This window comes from Aulonocara sp. 'chitande type north' Nkhata Bay, linkage group LG3 (genome assembly GCF_057382095.1).
Source record: "Aulonocara sp. 'chitande type north' Nkhata Bay isolate Kocher_YH1m ecotype deep benthic linkage group LG3, A_spYH_male_GT1.1, whole genome shotgun sequence".
NCBI lineage: Eukaryota > Metazoa > Chordata > Actinopteri > Cichliformes > Cichlidae > Aulonocara > Aulonocara sp. 'chitande type north' Nkhata Bay.
In genome coordinates this window covers 48171804-48191313 of record NC_141346.1, presented here as the reverse complement: position 1 = coordinate 48191313, position 19510 = coordinate 48171804, and the positions used below count along the sequence as shown (strand labels likewise).

General features: G+C 41.3%; 2 protein-coding genes across 2 annotated transcripts; both read right to left on the bottom strand.

The window, feature by feature from the left end:
* Positions 1-4984: 4984 nt before the first annotated feature.
* LOC147335937 (DNA damage-inducible transcript 4-like protein) lies at positions 4985-7400 on the bottom strand. Its single transcript, XM_086284127.1, has 3 exons — positions 7244-7400; positions 6875-7022; positions 4985-6387 (listed from the first exon to the last, which is right to left on the bottom strand). Exons 2-3 carry the CDS (start codon positions 6963-6965, stop codon positions 5897-5899), a joined length of 582 nt encoding a protein of 193 aa, XP_086140253.1. The 5' UTR covers positions 6966-7022; positions 7244-7400; the 3' UTR covers positions 4985-5896.
* A 4098-nt stretch (positions 7401-11498) lies between these two features.
* LOC147335936 (uncharacterized) lies at positions 11499-18269 on the bottom strand. Its single transcript, XM_086284116.1, has 11 exons — positions 18057-18269; positions 15597-15743; positions 15092-15217; positions 14847-14903; positions 14618-14638; positions 14290-14376; positions 14162-14197; positions 13243-13341; positions 13094-13118; positions 12922-13001; positions 11499-12238 (listed from the first exon to the last, which is right to left on the bottom strand). Exons 1-11 carry the CDS (start codon positions 18115-18117, stop codon positions 12225-12227), a joined length of 753 nt encoding a protein of 250 aa, XP_086140242.1. The 5' UTR covers positions 18118-18269; the 3' UTR covers positions 11499-12224.
* Between the last annotated feature and the right edge of the window lie 1241 nt (positions 18270-19510).

The window sequence follows — 19510 nt, the reverse complement described above, 5'->3', positions numbered from 1 at the left end:
AACTTTTTTTTGCTGGGCTCCCCTTTGTTTTACAAGAATGTTGTTCGCCCTGTTTCGTCCACATGTAAACGGCGTTTCCAATCACCGAAAACGGAGATTTTTTTAAAACTCCTTTTTCGTCTTTACGTGTCGAAGAGGAATACAGAGTTCATCACGCAACGTTAAAGGTATGTGCCTTTTTTCACGTCACGCTGTGCACCACGTTATTGTTTACATGAGAGGAATTGCAGAATGGCAGATTAACAGTATTTTGTCTCTATCTTCAGGTTTTACAGGCTTACACACGCAGTTACTGTCCCTCCATTTACAAAGGCAGAGGCCTCACGGTGTAATTATTTTACATGTAGTTGTTTTTTCCCTGTGTAATAATATTCAACATTGCTATCAATACATTTAAAAAAAAAGCCTCTCTGTGCAAAATGGGTTTAAAAACATAAACAGCTGTTGGATGCTGTTTGTCCGTGATTTGAACGGGGAACAAATCGTGGCAGGATCAGTCTGATATTATTTGTATCCAGCTGTAACTTTAGTGTATAAAGAGCCAACATCTCCAAAATGTCAGGAGTAGTTAGTCATTACAAGTGTTTGTAAACCACAAATCAAGAATGTGGGATACTGTTTGTCCGTGATTTGGAGAGCCCAGCGCTGCTCCCGACGAAGGGAAAATTAATTTTGCAGGGGAGACCTACCTCAGCACTTGTGTGAAACCAAAGGGCAGATATGCTTCACCATATTTTCTAGTCTTTGGCTTAGAATGAAGTTGGTTTGGAAACATGTTCAGCTATGCTTCATCTCCTGCTTTGCGTTTGTGTGGGAGCCCCCTGCTAGCAGTGTCCAAGCATTGTTTTTTGTTTTTTTCCCTTTTCATACCGCCCCCCCCCCCCCCCCTAGGGGGCGGGGCCCACACTTTGGGAAGGTCTGCTATAAAGGATGGTGAAACAGTTGTTCTACAATATGAGCCAAGCAACAAGATAAAGGTTAAATATAGCAGCCATGGACAAGAGCCTTCAGTTCAACGTTCATATATTCATTATTTTCAATCGTAATGCAGTCAGTGTTGAAAAAAGAAACCAGCCTTGGCAAGGTTTTATTTTACAACAAGACTTTAAATGCTAATCAGGTGAATACACAGATTTAATAAATCTAAAGAGGTTGTGACCACTTTACCACCCCAACACACTCTCAGACAGTAATTAGCAATTCATGATAATATTATTTATATTCTTTTTAATCGGTCTGCTTGATGTTGATGTTCTTTTTAAAAAGAATAGGATACTCTCATCTGTTTTAAGTAAACCAGTGCATTCATATTATTGATTTTGTCCACTGAAACATCATTTAAACTACTTCTCATATACTTTGGCATAAACTTTGCTTTACTAATCTTTAACTTTATTTTTTTAAGGAAGGTGACAAAACATGAAAATCAGTGATGCCAAAAGCATTTCCTGTTTAATTTCAGCGCAACCCATCCATAACCCATAATTTCTAGTGAAAAACACGAGAGACGCTCCCCAACTCCTGTGGGTCAGACTGCCTGTTTAGTTCTGGTTTCCGAGGTATTTTTATTCTTGGCACATATCCTCACAAAATGTTTATATTGCACACATTACTCTGGCTTTGTATGTTAAAAGCAAAAAAAAAATGCTTTGTGTAAAATGAAGGCTTATATATCTACTGGGCATCTGTTAATGGGCACACATTCAGTTATTCAGTTGAATCTTCCTTGCTCTGTTCATATTACAAACAATTTCATGCATCTCTACATCTTTGTTCCCAAGCACATCCATTAGTTATGGAGGAACTGCCATCTCCAAACCTTCCAGAGGCAGTGTCCTACAAAGGTCACACATAGCCGCCACATAAACACTGTAGTGACACTTATATAACAGTCCGCATACTGAAAATAGCATAGCAACATCTCAAAATATCCATTTCTTTTAGTCCTGCACTGCTATTAAACTTGTTCATCATGTGCCTGCAGGGGCTATTTCATTACGTCCAAGACCAGTCATAAGAGTTTATTTAAAATCTCAGTTCACTCACTACTCAAAATAATGCACATTGCACAACTAAATATCAAATATCTCAGTAGGAAGGAAATAAGACGTCACATGGGAAGGTACTACCTGTACGTTAGTTACAGTTTATTACACCCTCGAGGTACAAATTGTAAATCACGTATTTATAACCTGTTTAACATCATTCAGAGGCTAAGCTTTCGACACATATTCACTAGTTCAGCTGCAGCTCATAAGCACCTTCATGCAACTGTGGAAGGAGTGTTACAGACTCATGGCAATGGAGGAAAAGTGAGCATAAAATAACCCAAAACAGAAATGCATTCATTTTAATGCAACCCATCAAATCGGTCCTACCATACATACTGTCCTTAAAAGTTAAAATTACTTTTCTCACCAGGCATTTTCTACATTTAGATCTACATTACATGTCCAATAAATTTTTATGGCACAAGGTGCATGGAGAAGACAAAGATCTGATGACGTGAAGACAGTTTAAGTATTAGGGAAACTGTCGCTGGAGTCTTCACGTCATCCTACATTTGATACTGTGTCATGGATTGTAAGTTTCTTAAAATTGAAGCCCCCTCGGATACATCAGAAAAAGATGATTAGGATATTACGCTAGGCGGGACTCGTACTAAATAAACATATCTCATGCCACACAGCGCTGGTAAGAAATGTCTACTTTTAATCCAAAAAGAAAGCGCTGCAAACGTTGGTGTTTTTCCACGGTCACTGTACTATCTTCTTACTTTTAAGGCTAAATTAAGCTCGGCACAGCACATCCTACAGCCACTGAAACTTTGCAGGCCAAAGCAGATTTAACATCTCCCTCTTGAACATCACATGCTGCCTGCTCCAATGGCAGCAAGAGTCAAGTGTTTTAAAGATATGTATTTTGATACCCAAACATCATGTGATGAAACTCGTAAACATGAGCTTGAACACTCAACCACCTAACGCCTTCTTCTTCTTTCTTCGGATGGAGGGCTCATTTTTTCTCTTTTGTGCAAACAAAGCTGAACATAAAGTGACGTTTTTTTCAAATTAAGTTTTATCGTCTAACTTTCAAGAATTTTATTGTTTCCTGGTGTGAGATAAAGATCGCGGCATCACAGGGCAGCTGATCCAGAATCACTTATTACCTAATTCCAAATGGGGATACTGACCAATGTAAGAAGGGCCTCCTGTTTTTTTGTTTGGTTGGGTTTTTTTATATGTTTATGCTATGTCTGCTTGTGAACTGACATACCCAAAAGATGATGAGGCAATATGGAAAAGTTTTTGTTTACTTAGAACATAAACAAACAATCAGATAAACATATCTGCATTACAAGATAACCCCGGGTCCCAGAGTGGCATGCATTCTCCTTTTAGTAAGTTCATCAGATTTCCATCTTCCCAGAAAGACCTTGCTCTACGGGTCAGGAGGAAACATGGAATCAAGCCCAGCTCATCTCTCAGGAGTCAGGAACAAATAGGCCTATCCAGTAACTCGGATAAGCCCGTGGAGATGGAGAGGCATCAAAAGCCGATAAACATCTGTAGGCTGTTTGTGCAGGGTAAGCAGTATGCATCCGTCTGATCGGGGTGATCGACTCCACAGCTGTGGCGGTAAAAGACCCCTTTCACAACTCACGCTGCGCAGGGGTGAGATGAATCATGTTGACACCGAGGATATCGAGCACCACAAGCAGATTTACTAGCTTCAGCAAACGAGTTGCCGAGCCAGTACAGTGCGCTAAGATTTTCCTTTTTTTCTTTTTTGGTTGCAGCAGCACGACAAGGGCCTCAGTACTTTTCCATGAGGCAAGATATTATGGCAAAGCCTCCCTCAGTAGGAGGATTTGCCAACTCTGCCTTTTTAATGGACAAGGACCATAAATCAGGGGAAAATGCTAATGTTGCAAGGGACTTATTGACAAAGATCCTTGTAAGATGTAGTAGGTGGAATGAGAAGGCCTAAAGTAAATCTATATAACAATGGGGACAGGAGGAAATTAGACTGTAACTTGGGCTTCAATTTAACTTGTTTTTTCCGGCCATGAATAATCAAGTGTGGTACACTATCAATCTAAAATTTGGACACCTTTATTTTCATGACTATTTACATTGTAGATTCCCACTGAAGACATCATGAACATATTTAGTTATTTTCTTTGCTACATAAAAAATAAAGTAAAAAAATAAAATAAAGAAGAACAATTAAATGACAAAGTGTGTCCAAACCTGTGACTGATAGTGTATCTATAGAAATATTAGACATAGCGATGAATTGTATAGCACATATTCTTTGTGGATCTTTTGTGTTTATGGGCTTCGCAGTTCAGATCTGCGCCGCTGACCCACATTAGCACAGCAAAGCAACGGGATCAGAGGTCGTTACGTGTGACGCCAACCAGACGATCAGAGCTTCATTGTCCTGCACAAGGACTGTATGCAGCGCATCTTGCACAACATCATGTGACTCTGCCGTTAACCTGCTGTAACCCCTGCGGCCTGTTTCGCCACTTGAGTATGACCGGCGTGTTGCCATAACTAACTTTTACACTAATGTAAAAAGTTGTAAACAATTATGACAGCAATTCATTATTAAAGCAAAACTGGGAGGAATCTTGTCATGCACCACACGAGTCTCATAATCTTTTGCTCATCTCACAAGTTTATTAAAATCCCAACCATTCAAGACAATGAGAGAAATGTCACACAAACACTGCAGGTACACACAGCGGCAGCCAGTGAGCTTTATGAGCAGTCAGGAGAGTGGCGTGTGGAAGCCTGCAGAACAAATTACATTTTTAAGCTTTTAAGGATCAAGTAAGTGCCACATTCTTGTCAAGATCTTGTAATGCCTGTTGCTGTGTCTAAAAGGTGAATTATCCCCGTTTTGCAGGCTTTGCCATGACAGGATATCCATGGCAATATAAGAATGGAGAAAAGAGCACACGTGGAATCAAAAATGAACATTAAAGTGATTTTATTGTCCAAACAGACAACTCAGTTTGTTTCAACATCAAATTTGAAAAACAATGGAAAGTTAAAAAAATAAAAAGGGGGAGGGGGATTTGGGACTTTTTTTTTAACAAGTTAATTGTTAAAACAAATACACATCACTTGGGCGAACCATCCTTTAATAATTTATAAAGTCTCTGCATTGAAAAGGTGCATCAGGCGGAGGAGGGGGGGTAAAAAAATAAAAATGCAATAAAACATTTGGAAAGAGACGCAGCTGTGACAAAGCTGTGTGAAAAAAAAAAAAATGTGCATGAGATTTAAGGCATCCACATATTCCCCTATAGTGTGGGAAGTCCCACACCATGACAGCAGCATCTACGCAAGACATATAGTCTTAAAAACAATCACAGCCCTAAATACAGCATCACACAACCAGAATATGGCCCCCAAAAGACTAAATGTCAGACTCTTATTCAGCCCTCTGTGTGCTCGCTGTGGCTGAGCGTTCAACGTATCTGGAAACACACAGATGCCTCAAGAAAGTGTCTAGTGTCTTTAAGAAAAGTGTACCCGACAGTATGTCCCTCTCACACTTTGGGATCGGTTTACATTCATCTGCAAAAAGTACAACTTCAAATGGTGTTTGAGCAACTCGTGTTAGAAAACACACAAACACCCAGAACATTACAATTTTGCTGATTTAAAAAAAAAAAAAAAAGACTTGAATGAGAACAATCAGGCTTTCTGATGCACAAGCTTCTGGCTCTACATCCAAAGCTGACTGGCTAATAGTTAACACTGCGCTGTACAAAAACACTGTAGAAAACGTGACACCACTGGAGTGTCATTTACATTTGGGCAGAAGTGCATTTCCCAACAGGAAACCCAATATCCAAATCCCCAATCCCTACAAAAGTTCAGCACTCCTCAATCACGGTACCTGCCGAGGAGGAGTACAGTTTTTTCTTAACGAGACGGAAACCTGGACTCAGTTTAAGTGCGTGCCTAAAGGTCGGCGCAAAGCAGGTTCCCATAAAAAGAAAGTCCCGCAGGCTGGGCCAGGCGGTGCCATCCTGCTTAAAAACAAGAGTCAGCTCAAATGTAGGCACCACGGTGGCATCGTACACGATGCGTTCGAGCTGCTTGCATCCCTTGTCCAACTCCAGGTGGACGTAGAGAACAGAGCCGCGCAGACCGCAGGGCTCGCAAGATGCCAGCCGCAGGACTTCACGCGCTATTCTCCGCGTTAGCTTCTCTGGTACCAGCACAGAGGAGCAGTGTAGCGTTGTCTTCTTAGCCCGCGAAAGGCAGTTTTCAAACATCTTTGCCAGCTGCTGACAGGTTCTGTCCTCAGTGGCATCTGCAGTCCTCTGGGTCTCATCTAAGCAGTCTAACCAGACGTCCAGTCCTGGGAAAACAAGGCAAGATAAACATTTAAAGGTCAGATAATCCTGACTTAATCATATCAGCTGCAGTAAAATTGAAAGGTATTTTATTAGGTCAACTGGGACAAATCACAAGATTTCAACTCCACCAATGACTAAAGGAATGGGTCTGTGTTTGTATGCTTTTCAGCTGCCTTGTGTGAATGTGTCAACAGTCCCTTAAAAACGAAATACCATCTCAAGAGTCTGAGCTGCACACCCACAAAATATCATGTTTCTGCAGCACAATCTTGTAGCAATGTGCAGAGAACGACAGCCTCAGACTTGCCTTCAATCGTGGGCTGCTGTTTCGCAAACAAACTGAAGGGATGACTTCATCTGTACCCGCCCCCTCCTCCTCCCCACTGCTGCAGCCATGCACCACACAGGGATAAACAAGCGCACAACTAGAAGTATCCAGCATCTAGCAGGTTAGCTACACAAACAAAAAGAAAACACTAGTAAGCTCACCTGCATCAATGCAACCGTGGTCATATCTTCTATCCGCCAGTTCTGAAACACACTCGCTGCTTTTGGGCTTTAACGTGCTCGTAGCAACCATGGTGATAGCCTGTTTCTCCTGGAGTCGGCCGTTTTCCCGTAGTTTTAGAAAAGCTGCCTGAAAATAGTAGCGTCATTGTGTCAGTCCAAGCGGATGGTTTGAGCTATATTTAAACAAATGACTAACTGAGGTAGCTACCTCAGGATGCTAAAACTTTCAAAATGTAGCACCTAAAAGACAAAAAGCTGTAAAAAAAACCTAAACAAATAAAAACTTAAACCCCTCAATTCTTAACTGCTAGCTTAAAAGACACTCATTCGCAGCATTAAACGACTCACCTTAAATATTATTTAATACAAAATAACTTAATTTAGACGGTTCCTCATGAATAAATTCGCGCACACACACATTGATATAGAAACACACACACTGACAGTCAGACGTACTGCAACGGGGTGAAACTTCTGAGGGTTATTTATACCCTCGTCTACTCAGCTGACCAGAGGGCTTGACCAATCAGGCGCTGGACGCGGGACACAGCTCCTTTCCGATTGGCTGCGAAATAGCATTTAAATTAATTCATTGACCAATACTTGGGGGTGATTTCTTGTGTTGCTACGTGGGCAAGATAACACGCCGTAACGTTTTTGTATTCATTTTAAAGCGTTAACTTCGCCCGAAACGTGTTTTAATATGCACTCAACGCTTCAGCCACCTGTTTGGTAGATTATGGGTCACCAGCAAATGTTAATAAGCTATCTATGACTGTTTCATTATTATTATAGAGAGACCTCGAGCTATGTTTAAGCCTGTAATCAAGCCACGTGAGTTTTCATATTGCTGTTTGATCAGAAAACGCAAAATATTTTTGTAATCAATAAGGTAAACGAATAAAGAAAACGTAAACACATGAAAAAAATAAAAGTTAAACTACACACTTTAAAGAAGGGGTGGTTAATTAATATTCCCAATGTGTCACTTGATAGACTGGGACTGCACCAATAAGCTGAACTCATTACTGTTCAGTATCAAGTTTATCTCTTTGTGAACTTATTCTGGTGGCCCTCCACAACAGTCCCAGATTCTCATGTGGGCCCTTTAAAAACAGATTTTTTTTTAAGTAACTTTATTCATAATTTTATTAGCTGTATTGACACAACGGTACTATCTAGAAAATTTGAGGCAAAAGCTGAAAATAAATCCCTTTTTCATCTCAAATCCAATTTTTGTGAACCTCACCCCAAACACAGAGTGCACAATGTCCTCATCAAAAGGACACACTGCCGTATGAAAGACATTCATCCTAACACAGAAGATCAGTAGACGAAGTCTGAGTGGGTTTCACTTCCCAAAAGTACAGTTATGAGTAAAGTGTGCAAACATTTCCCCAGATATTCTTTTAAACCAGATCAAAATGTGAATTTCAGGATTGTGAGGCAGGAGGAAGCCCTTTGACTATAGAGCCGCTGAGCCAAAAATGTCTTGTCTTACTGTATTGTGTGTATACATTTGGCAGGCAATGCGGCGAGCACAGTTGTTCAGTTCATCAGCGGTTTATCTCTCACCACTCACAGTCTCAACAGAGTTTTTCTCCCAGTAACTGGATCTGACCCTCTTACCCCCAGCAGCTCTGCTGGCTAAAGGGTAATGGAATCCAGTGGGCGAGGGAGAGACGGAGAGACCAAGCGTTTTCCACCGGTCACATGGGGGGAACTAGATATGCCCTGGAAAAAAAGTCACATTCTTTAATGTTGCTGCTTTTGTAGATGCAGAAATATACTGACAAGTGTTAGGTAAGCAAGGACTTTGGTAAAGTTCACATGTGTCAAAAACACAGCAAGGACAGAAAGAGCTGTCATTATGGAGGCGGTGGTAATGAGGTTTGGACTGACATTTATGAAAAATATGCAAGGTCGTTAGTAGCTGTCTAAGGGGTAGTAGTGGGTCAGGGGCTCTGAATAAGGAGTACTTGTACTTTAGGTAGATTACAAGTAGAAGTAAAATAATTTCCCAGCTCTTATGCAGCGCCTCTTAACATCATCAGTATTAGGGCACAGTCCAGCACATAAAACTCTGTATCTAATCGTTTCAAAGCCAGCAATCAACATTTTACACCCTGCAATTAAAATTTACAAGCAAGAAGAGATTCCTTTGAAAAGATATTTATCCAGGTCATCGAGTAAAGTTTAAAATAATCTAGACACTTCTATATTCTAAAGACTATCATCTCGAGTGTCAGCTGCATGACATATTGAAAATCTGCCATGAAGAGAACACTGTGTGTGATTTATTCCAGACACTGTGCCCGAGACCTGTCCTGCAAAGCTCTGGTTCTTATCTTGCAGGCGTTGTTGTAATTTGCAGCAGTGGGAGTTAGCTGCAGTAGCCTGGGCAGCAAACTGATTCGTGCAGTGTCTACAACACAAGCATTTCTTAAGCACTCGGAAATTGAGCTCAGGAGGTGCAGTGCGTTTGCACTTCTGCACAAGATCACATCCACTTCTGCTCGTTTTGCTTTGTGCGTCAAACATCTGCTCCACTGAAACAGCTGAGAGCAGGCCCCCAATGTGAGGCACTGCTGCGTTCGACCTTAACCTCCTGTCAGTAAGTCAAGTCAAATCCGAATCCGCTTGATAATTTTTCCCCAACTCCTGTTTCCCTGAATGAAGCAAAAGATGAAACGTGTCGGGTCTCGGGTTACTAATCCATTCTGGTTCAGATGAGCCTTCTCTTATCCCCTTGAGGACACGTGGTATGCCGATCTGGGACTCGCCTCCATCCAGTAAAACGTGCCCCTCGTTGCCCCCGCTAGGAAACTGAATAACAAGAAGCTTTTTGCTGAGTTGCATTTCAGGAGAAAGCAGGTTGCATGTGCCGGGGTTCATATTGGTGTGTAGCTGCGTTTTGCTGGTTGTACATTTAAAAAAGGACTTACACACACACAGAAAAAAGTTAAACCTATTCTTTAGAGTCTGTGGGTCACGAAGGCTTTAATTTATCACTTTATAAATTCAAACATAAAAGGCTTTTATGTGTCGCACAGTGAGCTCAAAATCTCTGTTTTCACAGGCAGCTTGAACAGTTTTAATTAACAAATGAAAAATGTTCTGAAAGGCATCGTTTACATCTCAGCAATATTAAAAAAGGCAACTTTTATCCCCAGTCCATGGTTTTGTAACTTGTTGGCTGGTCATCTGTGAAGCGCTGTGTCCGGGGCTGACACCCATTCAACTATTTCACGGCTTCAAACGATCTGAAATCCAGCAGCTTGGTTTTTAACAGCTGCTAAGAAAAGAAAGCACATCGCTCCCTTCCTAGCTTTTTAAAGGCTTTAGTGGTTTACATTTCTGATCTGCTCGCACTATTCTCTGCCCCAGGTCACTTAGGTCATTATCACAACTGCTCCTGTCAGACTTCTTTATTCATTTCTCAGATTTAAAGCTGTCTGCCTCCAGATTTGGATGAATCTCCTACTTCAGCTCAGATCGTGTCCCACAGCTGATGTAAATGTAAACTCGACCTTTTCTTAAACACTTTTACAGCTTTGATGCGTTGATAGTTTATTCATCTGTTTTTGTAATCCTTGCCAGTTACTTCCTCAGATGCACAGTTTTACTGTCCCCTCTAAATGCATCGACTGTAAAGCGCTTTGGGTCGAGTGCTGCTGTTATTAAATGTGCTTTTAAAATAAAATGACTCAACGTTAATGTGAATGTTTCAAATGGCAGTTAAAGAAGGCCCGCTATGCTCATTTCTATTCTGCAAAGCATGCACTTTTAGTTAAGAAGGCTTGTGCCTTAAAATGTAAAAAGACAGAAGGATTCAGGTTTGTAACAACAGGAACAAAAACATGTGGGAGAAAATAACAGGCAAAGATACATATTGATTATTTAGAGTCAAGAGAGGAGAAGGGGTCGAAAAGGGGTGACAAACACACTGAGCAGGAGAGCGCGAAGAAAGCTCCCCACGATGCCCTGAATGTCACAGCCCCGGCCACAGCTGTTAGCGCATTTTATTTGTGTGTGGAGGGTCTTCTGCCAACCTGCTCGCCGTGTCTTTGATGGAAACGTGCCCACAGTCCAAGCTGTCACCCGGTCTCATTTTACGAAGGCCACGGTCAGACCTAACAGGGCAGTGTGTGAATCAGAGCAAAATGAAGGTCATGAGAGATTTTATGTTTGATGTTATATACTCAAAACACCATCTGGGAGGGAGGCTCTTGAACTTATTTGTTACGCACTGCGTGGAAATATGAAGAAGAAGCTGAGAGGTGTGTTTGACTATCGTTGCTTATATCTCACTCCACTGTCAACAACCTCTTTGGAACCTGGCTGCAATAAACAGCAGCCAAAAACATTTCTTTGCTCTTTCATTCTGTAGTTACCTGTTGGCTCCCTCTAGTGGTGAATCACTTAACTCACACCATTGGTGTCCTACAGCTCGCTCACAAAGAACCACAATCAAATACAATAAATTAGAACTTTTAATTTATTTTAATGATTAAATTATCCATTTAGCACATCTCCTATATGCTATTTCAGATCTATCAGAAGATGCATATGTATATGTTAAAAAACAGGGCAGCACAAAAAAGACATTTTCTAGTGATTTATTGAGGAAATTGATGATGACAAATTCCAGCCACAAAGCATAAAGTAGTTCCAGTGTCTATAAATCCAAACAGCCTTTTGCATCTGCTTTAGTTATGTGTGCTTTGGTGCAACATTTGTAGAAGAAAACCCCACAAAAACATTTAACAGACCCTCTGTTGCAGCAAATTCCTATGTTGTTACACGCGCAAACAAGTCGTCCTAACAGCAAATATCTAGCGCACATCAAACAAACCCCAAACCTTCATAATTAGCAAAATGGCTCAAGGCAAGTAAAAAGTAAATGGCAGATAAGAAGGTAACGAAAGGATGATTACAGAGTTATAAAGCGTATGATAAGACTAACGTGAAGGATCTGGGGTCACTACACAGGAAACATGTTTGCGGCAGTAGTTTGCACCGAGTGCAAATAAAGGCTGCATAAATAATAAGTCACCACTGTCATTTAATAGGTGGCGTGTCAGCTTCTTTAGATGAGCTTTGCAGTCCTTACTTTTGAGATCAAGTTCATTTGTTTTAAGATTTATCATCGCAGTCACACGCCCTACTTCATAAAACTGCTCTCTGCATACAGAATCACACTTGAAAGCATCTTTTATTAAAAAAAAAATAAAAATTAAAATATTTCATTACAGCTTAAAAAAAGGAGACCTAGGATCGAAACAGCTTTCTCAGACCATCAGTGTGTGGGCGGCGATGGTGACTCTTCTTATCTGGCTTCAGCTGAAACACACAAAAGAACAGGAGCAATTCATAAAACTGATTTTCCAACCTGAAAAGTCAAAAAGGCCGTTAAATTGTGATTTTCATCTTATTGCGTTTGCTGTTTTAAAGCTCCGCTCCAGCAGCCTGCAACAAAACAAACCCTTCTTTTTTTTCCTCATCAGAATTCCTGAAGCGTTATTCCATTTCCCTGCCAAAGGCATGCAGGCCTGACTGGGAAGGAAGGCATTGCATTCGTTGGCCAACTTGTGTTTTATAGTAGGTGGGGTGAAGGGGTAACTTAGGGTGTGTGCGCAAACTATGCTTGACATGCGCGCCCGTGGATGTGCTCGTGCCTTTACGCACGCACGCCTCCGTAGCATGTGGGGCCACGCTGACATTTACTCAGTGCACAATAGGTCGCGTCCAAAATAATCTGCGTTTATGTTAGGATGTCCCTATCTTTCAAGCCCTGCTGCTTGTTTGAGGGCGGGGGGCGCGAAATCACAGGAAACACCTTCTGCTGCCTAGCTAAAGCCCCAGAAGCCCATACAGTACAATGAGGATATTAAAAGCCCAGCACTTCCCTGGGATAATTGAAATTCGGTGTCTGGAGAAACAGTTTCACCAAGTGATGGAAGAATGCGCAAACAGAGGGAAGTCGGGAGGAACCCGCTGCAGGAAATAGAGGGAAGGCGGCTCACCGTTCTCTTCTCTTCCTGATGATTTAACTCCGAGGAGCATGACGCCATCCTTGCTGTTCTCAGCTCTCTGGAAAGATGCGCTGTGAAGGGTTTTAAAGAGATAAATGTTTGGCTTTTCTTCACACACCCTGAAAATGGCATAATCTGTCTGATCTTTTAATATCAAACTCACTTCTCAGTTCCAGTGTCGACGGTTTCTGTTCAGCAGAAGACAACAGAAGGCAATGATAAGCACACATGCTTGTTTGAATTAAAATAATTTTTCAAATCATAAATCCCAGTGTAAGCACTCGTGCATGGGCGTCCTGGCAGAGCATGTACCTGTGGGGTTGTGGACTTTCTTGGATTTGAATTTGAGGACGATGGCGATAGCAGCTGCGGCCAGGATGGCGGGCAACACAAGCCACCACAGCTTTTTATCTGGGGGAGGGGAACACGAAGGACACGGCCATCAGTATCCATCTGGTGTGACGTGCGTCTTCCACATTTGCGTCTAACCAAAGGGCAGAGCAGTGATGTAGCAGCTGCAGAACCACGCAGTTTGGACTTTCGACCTTTAACGGCCCTTCTACATGGACTCTGCATTGCAGTGCAGAGTTTTATCCCCCAAATCATTAAAAAGTAAAAAAAAAAAATGTTTTAAAGTCTGTCAACATAATATGTGACCTTTTTTAAAACAAGATTTTATTGGATTGGGCTATTTTAAAGGTTTTGGAGCCCCGCAGTGGAATGATTCAGCCCTCTGAGGTGGCAGAGTCAGTGGGCTGGGCAAATGGGAATCTCAGTAATTACTGTGTATTTTTTTGCCCACACATCAGATATATGTAATCAGGAATCCCAAATTGCTTGCGGTGTTGCTGATAGCGTAATCCCCAGTAGGACACTAGTTTTCTGTTTTCCTTTTTTTTCTTTGCTCTGAAGCTTTTTGTGCTTTCAAGTTCAAGGTTTTTATTTAACAAACGATACTCACAGTCTATGCATTCATCTTCATCTCTAGATTACAAGTCAATCATATGGAGGACCAGAAGAGTTACATATCAAGATCATTCAATGTGACTCAGTGAAAATGAAATGAATGAATGAATATCTACATTTACTTGTTGCTAGCGTTTAATCATATACCATTTATTTAGTGTCTATATTTTTATTGGCAGCTTTGGTCCTCCGTACAGATTCAGCTGTGAGAGGCTGCAGCTGCTGCATCGCTGGTGTGCAAAGTCAGACTGATTAGCTTTGTTACCTGCTGATTTCTCCTCTGTTTGACCCGCCTGAGAACCTTTCAACGACACACATTTTGATTTGATTAAACACGGTTGGGATGTCCATTCATGACCTCAAGTTTAGCTCACTGTACACAGGATCACTTACCGGGACTGTTCTCCTGAGGGGTTCCTTTAGTGGGAGGTGATGATGTCCTTGAAGATCTGCTTTGAGAGTCAGTGGTGTTTTGTTGTCCTGTCACATTTAAATTCATTATTTATTTATATATTTCATAAATTAACTAAATTTTTTTTTTTTTACTCAAAGACGGTTCTGGTTTCAATTATAATGTGTGGAGCTGTTTGGGGATTTCTTTTAATTTCAACATTTTCAACAAGGAAGTGCTGAAGGATGGTTATCAATAAGAGAAGAGAGCACAGAAGGAAAAAGAAAGAGAGGGAGGCAAACAATCATGTCGATACAAACAGTACTGTACCTGGGGCAGGAGGAGTGGTACCTGTGGACAGTAAAGAGCAGCGTTGTTTCATTTGAAAAACAAACTGTTTTAGTTGTTTGATGTGTTTTTAATGCTTTAAAAAAAATCGCATGATCACATTTTTTTTTATTGTGTACCTAAGTCCTGGTCAGGATCGGTCTCATCTGTTCAGAAAACAAGTGAAGAAACCTATGCCTATCACTGAGGAGCTCACACGTGCCACACTTACCTTGACCTGCTCTGCTTTGGCCATCAGAATGCTCACTCTGAGAGACATCAGTGGGGGCTGATAAAAAAGAAAAAAACCTCATGAAATATGTTAAAAGTATCTATGTCAAACTGCCTTCCATATACATTGTTACACTTTATTTCTGAATGCAAAATGAAGTTCATTTAAATCGTCTCTGTACTAAAGCACATGTAGAAACCCTTCAACAAACCACATATGTCATATAAAATTATACAGAGCCTTACTTCCAATGCTTGTCTTGTTCACTAGTTCAGTAGTCAAAGAGTCATTCTGGGCGGATGTGGATGTAGCAGCAGCAGCAGCAGCAGTAGTAGTAGTAGGTAACGTAGTACTGGCTTTAGGCGTGTCTCCTAGAAAACAGAATGTAATGAAGGTTTGTAGGAAAATCTGTTGGAGCTTGACGATAAAATAAACAAGCAGTCTTTAGCCCAAACTAGCTTGTTTTTAAAAGCACACCATCTTGTCCCTTTTCCCCCCCCTTTACTACAGTATATTATTTATTACCTTTAAATCCACCGTATTTTAAATGTCTTTACAAGTACTCCAGTATGCAGTTTAAGGTCACAAACCGTGCTTCTACATCTACAGGTGTGTCCTAAAAATGGTTTTAAGGTGAGCTTTGAGAAACCGTTTTCGTGCTCAGGAGATGCATGTAAATTCCATGAAACAGGACAATAAAGCAAAGTGAAATGCAAAGAAATTTGGAAGAGGGCTTTAAGAAACACTCACTATCCAGAGGAGATGTGGTCGTATCTGTAGGAGGAGAGGGAGGTGCTGCTGTTATTGCCTTTGCTGTTGTCGTTTTTGTTGTTATTGTTGGAACTGTTGCCGGTCCTGGTGCTTTTGTTGTGGTTGAGGTTTGGCTTGACTCATTTTCTGTGTGGTATGAAGAAATCATGAAGGAAGTTAAGGAAAATGATTTGATTAGATCCACATAAAAGTCTTTTGGTGGTTATTTAAAGATATATGTGATTGTGGAGAGGTTACAAGAGAGATTAACACACTTTATCTATCCAGAGAAAATCTACAACCGACACCAGCTCACTGTTGAACTCATTGCATCTAAAAACTCAAAATCTTTGTCTGCATGTCTGTCTTGTAACGTCCCTGAGTGCCTTCTTTGGTTGGATTGTTCTCTGCGATCCAGATTTAAGGTATTTCTGCATCCGCTGGAAGGTATGTCTATCTTTTATGTACAGTCTTTGGTTTCACCATCAGATCAGGCCCTCACTCGCCACGTCAGGGTATGAAACAGAAAGATGGCTCCAGCAGAAATGCTCAGCTTGAGGTTTCACAGCAGGATTTTACTGACTAACGGGTGGTGCAGCAGTGGCTACAGCTTATATTGTCCACCTGTATGGTCTCCATTGAAGATTTTGGGTTGTGGTTGCTTTGGTAACCCTGCATTTCTCATAATTACTCATGGGAATGGAATTCTTTGGCTCCATCTGAAGTCGCTTCCGTCACTTCCGATCGAGGAAGTGACGGAAGCGATGGTATTCTTTGTCTCTGCTGAACACCGTGCCGCCAACAATGAATTCACTTGTCATCGTTACAAGTCACAAAACTTAAGTGACATGTTGCTGTTCTTTTCCAATGTGCACAAACCTTTTTAAAAATACTCAACTGAGAAAGGAAATGGTTAATATTTCCTTTTTGTTATTACAGTAAGTTATTACTTGTGTATCCTTGGTTGAAACTGTAAAGATATTTATGCCCAGTTTTGCTCACTGAGTCACAGGCTTGCTTTACAAGCTCTGACCGCCATCCTGCGTCGTGGCTGTTTGGCGCTACTTTAAAGGCCAGCTTCTGAGACGACCGAGGGTCAAACATGTCAGACAGGGGGTGAAAAGTCTAGATAGAGAAGGAGATTACGGCATGTCGAGGTGGATATCCTCTGCCCCAAGTGTCGCAGCAGTGTGAAGCTGCATCCTGTCCCAGACATATACAATTGTTGCTCCCCGACCCGTGTTAAGCTTCCTGCTGCCGATCACGATTTCATTCAGTGCATTTCACTGCAGTCCGGCTGCTTGATGGCTAACAGGACGTTTCTGCTCTGACCGCACAAAGATCAGACTGTTTTTCATGAATCTGGTCAGGAAGGAAAATCAAGTCTCCCTGCCAGACATAACTCTAAAGTATTTAAGGCAAGTCTCAAGTCAGGTCATTGAGTTGTTAAAGGAAGAGTACGAGGCGAGTCTTCGGTATGTTGGATCATTCAGAGAGTTGTTTAAGTTCCTGCTAGTAAATCGAGGTAAAGTTAAATGTTAAGTATGTGTAAATTGTTTGCGACGCATTGTGGCCTTTTCAGTCCTTTAATCATGTAAACAAATCCAAGTCAAGCCTCAAGTATTTCAAGCAAGTTTAAAGATCAAAAGCTAAAGATTTGCCAGCATCAGAGAGTTTCGGATCCTACCAGGCCCACACTTCATTACTTTTCCTTATGTGTCGCGGAACAAAATCTCACACAGATAATTCTAATGGCCCAGGCGTGGGCGTTTCCTCCAGCTTGTTTACCGCTTAAACCTTGGAAGAAGATTGGCTGTCACCTGGGATCTGTCAGGCTCAGGACAATAATCTGCTGTCTCTGTGATAGAGGGGGCGGTTTGGTTCTCACTGCCTATCTGCTGTTAGATCACCTATCTGCTCGGCACAGACAAGCTTTCAAGTTCTTTTGTTTCTGCAGAATGAAAAAAAAAAAAACAAGTCAGTAGCCATGTGGCACTCTGGTGCTTTTCATGCCAGAGGTTCTGACTTGTATCTAACATCTGTTCACTCGCAAAAATCAGAAACAAATTGTCAGACTTGTTAGTTTGAAGGTCTCCGTTAAGATTTGGAGGCATAGAAACACAATCACATAAAAATGTGCTCCAAGTTTATCTCCCTTGGATAAGCAAAAATAGTCTGAGTGGATGTCCTTAAAGTAACGTAAGTGACTTTTGACCATCGCTGTGATCTTTATCATTGCACACACCAAGGGGGAAACGCATGGGTTAAAGGGAAGAACCATTAACCAGTGCTCAAACCAAAACAGAACACAACTATGGAGGCGGTCATCTTGATAGAAAGCCTACTACGTTTAGTTTTACTATAAATCACAGAAACAAGGTTGTTGCTAACTATTAAAGAGTGCTGAAGACTTCTATCAGCATGTGATCAAGCTGTAGCCATTGTGAATGATCGCCCTACCTTGTGTGAAGACATGGGCAGATGCTAGAAGCAGGACAGCAAAAACCCTGACGGACTTCATGGCGATTCTGCAGCTGTGAACTCCTTAAACGTCTCCCTTCGAGTGGCCCGTGTGAAAGGTGTCCAAGCCTGGGTGCTCCGCTGCTGATGCTTATTTTGGCACTTCCTTTAGATAGAGAAGGGGAGGAAATACACTGGCTTCCCTTCCTGACGTAAACTGGGTGGATGTAGAGACTAACACAAGGCAGGCACTTGGCTCAATTCTGGGTCTATTTAACAATCATGTCAGTTTTGTATAATGTGGTGGAACCCAAAGGCAACTCCCATTGCTTATTTTTTCCTGCTCTGACACCACTTAACGAGGGTGAAGGAGACTGGAGAGACCTCACGGAGAGTGAATGGAGCAGAATCGGACAAAACAGATGAGATTAGATCTTTAAAAAAGTAGTTACACTGAGCCAGAGCTGTGCGTAAGTGAAGTAACTGTGGTAAATTTTGATAGTGGTGACATTGCAAGCCTTAATCCATTGGAAACCATTAACATACTACACAGTTCAACTGAGAGATAGAATCAGATTGGTAAATAATGACTGGAACTGATGACAAAGACCTGACAGCCCAGAGGAGCTGCTGAGAAGCCAGCCATTCTCCACTATTTGTTAAACAATGTCTTCACAAAACCTGTTGTCCAGGCGTGTTGGTGGTAACACACACTCGCACATCGACCGATGCATAAAGTCAAGACAGCTGTTTTTTTGCAAAAGCATCACAAAATGAGTTTGGATTTTTATACAGAGTGAGGTTATAATCAAAGACGAAATGAGTTCTTCACTTTTGAACACTGCCCGTTTTTACTTGAAACGTTTTACTTGAAAAAACTTTAAAAAAAAAAAAAAAAAAATATTGTTATATCATATTGTTTCCTACCCTATCCCCACCCCCCCACCCCCAACAAAACCAAACTGCTGTTTTTTGGGCCCTCCCAAAAAACAGGATGCCAGACTTTACTTCCTTTCATTTAAACATTGTGTTTAATAACTGAAAGGAGGTCCAAAAGAAAGACACTTGAGACACGCACACGAGAAGTGGACTTCTTAGCTAAAATATAGAATGACTTAAATGTTTGTTTTACTAATTAGAATTTTTTTTTTCCACTGACAATAAAATAGAAATAGCTGTAACATATTTTCCCAACACATTTTCAGAAAGCCTGACATTTCCAAAATTAAATGTAAACTTCAACTGCAACCTAATGTACATGCACACACCGATCACTTCATTCGGTACACCTATTCAGTTCCTCGTCAATACAAATGTGTAATCAGCCAATCACGTGGCAGCAGCTCAGTGCCTTTAGACCTGTTGACATGCTCACAATGACTCACTGGACTTCAAATCAATCATCAGAATGAGGAAGAAAAGTGATTGAAGTGTTTGTTTAATTTAATGTGTTT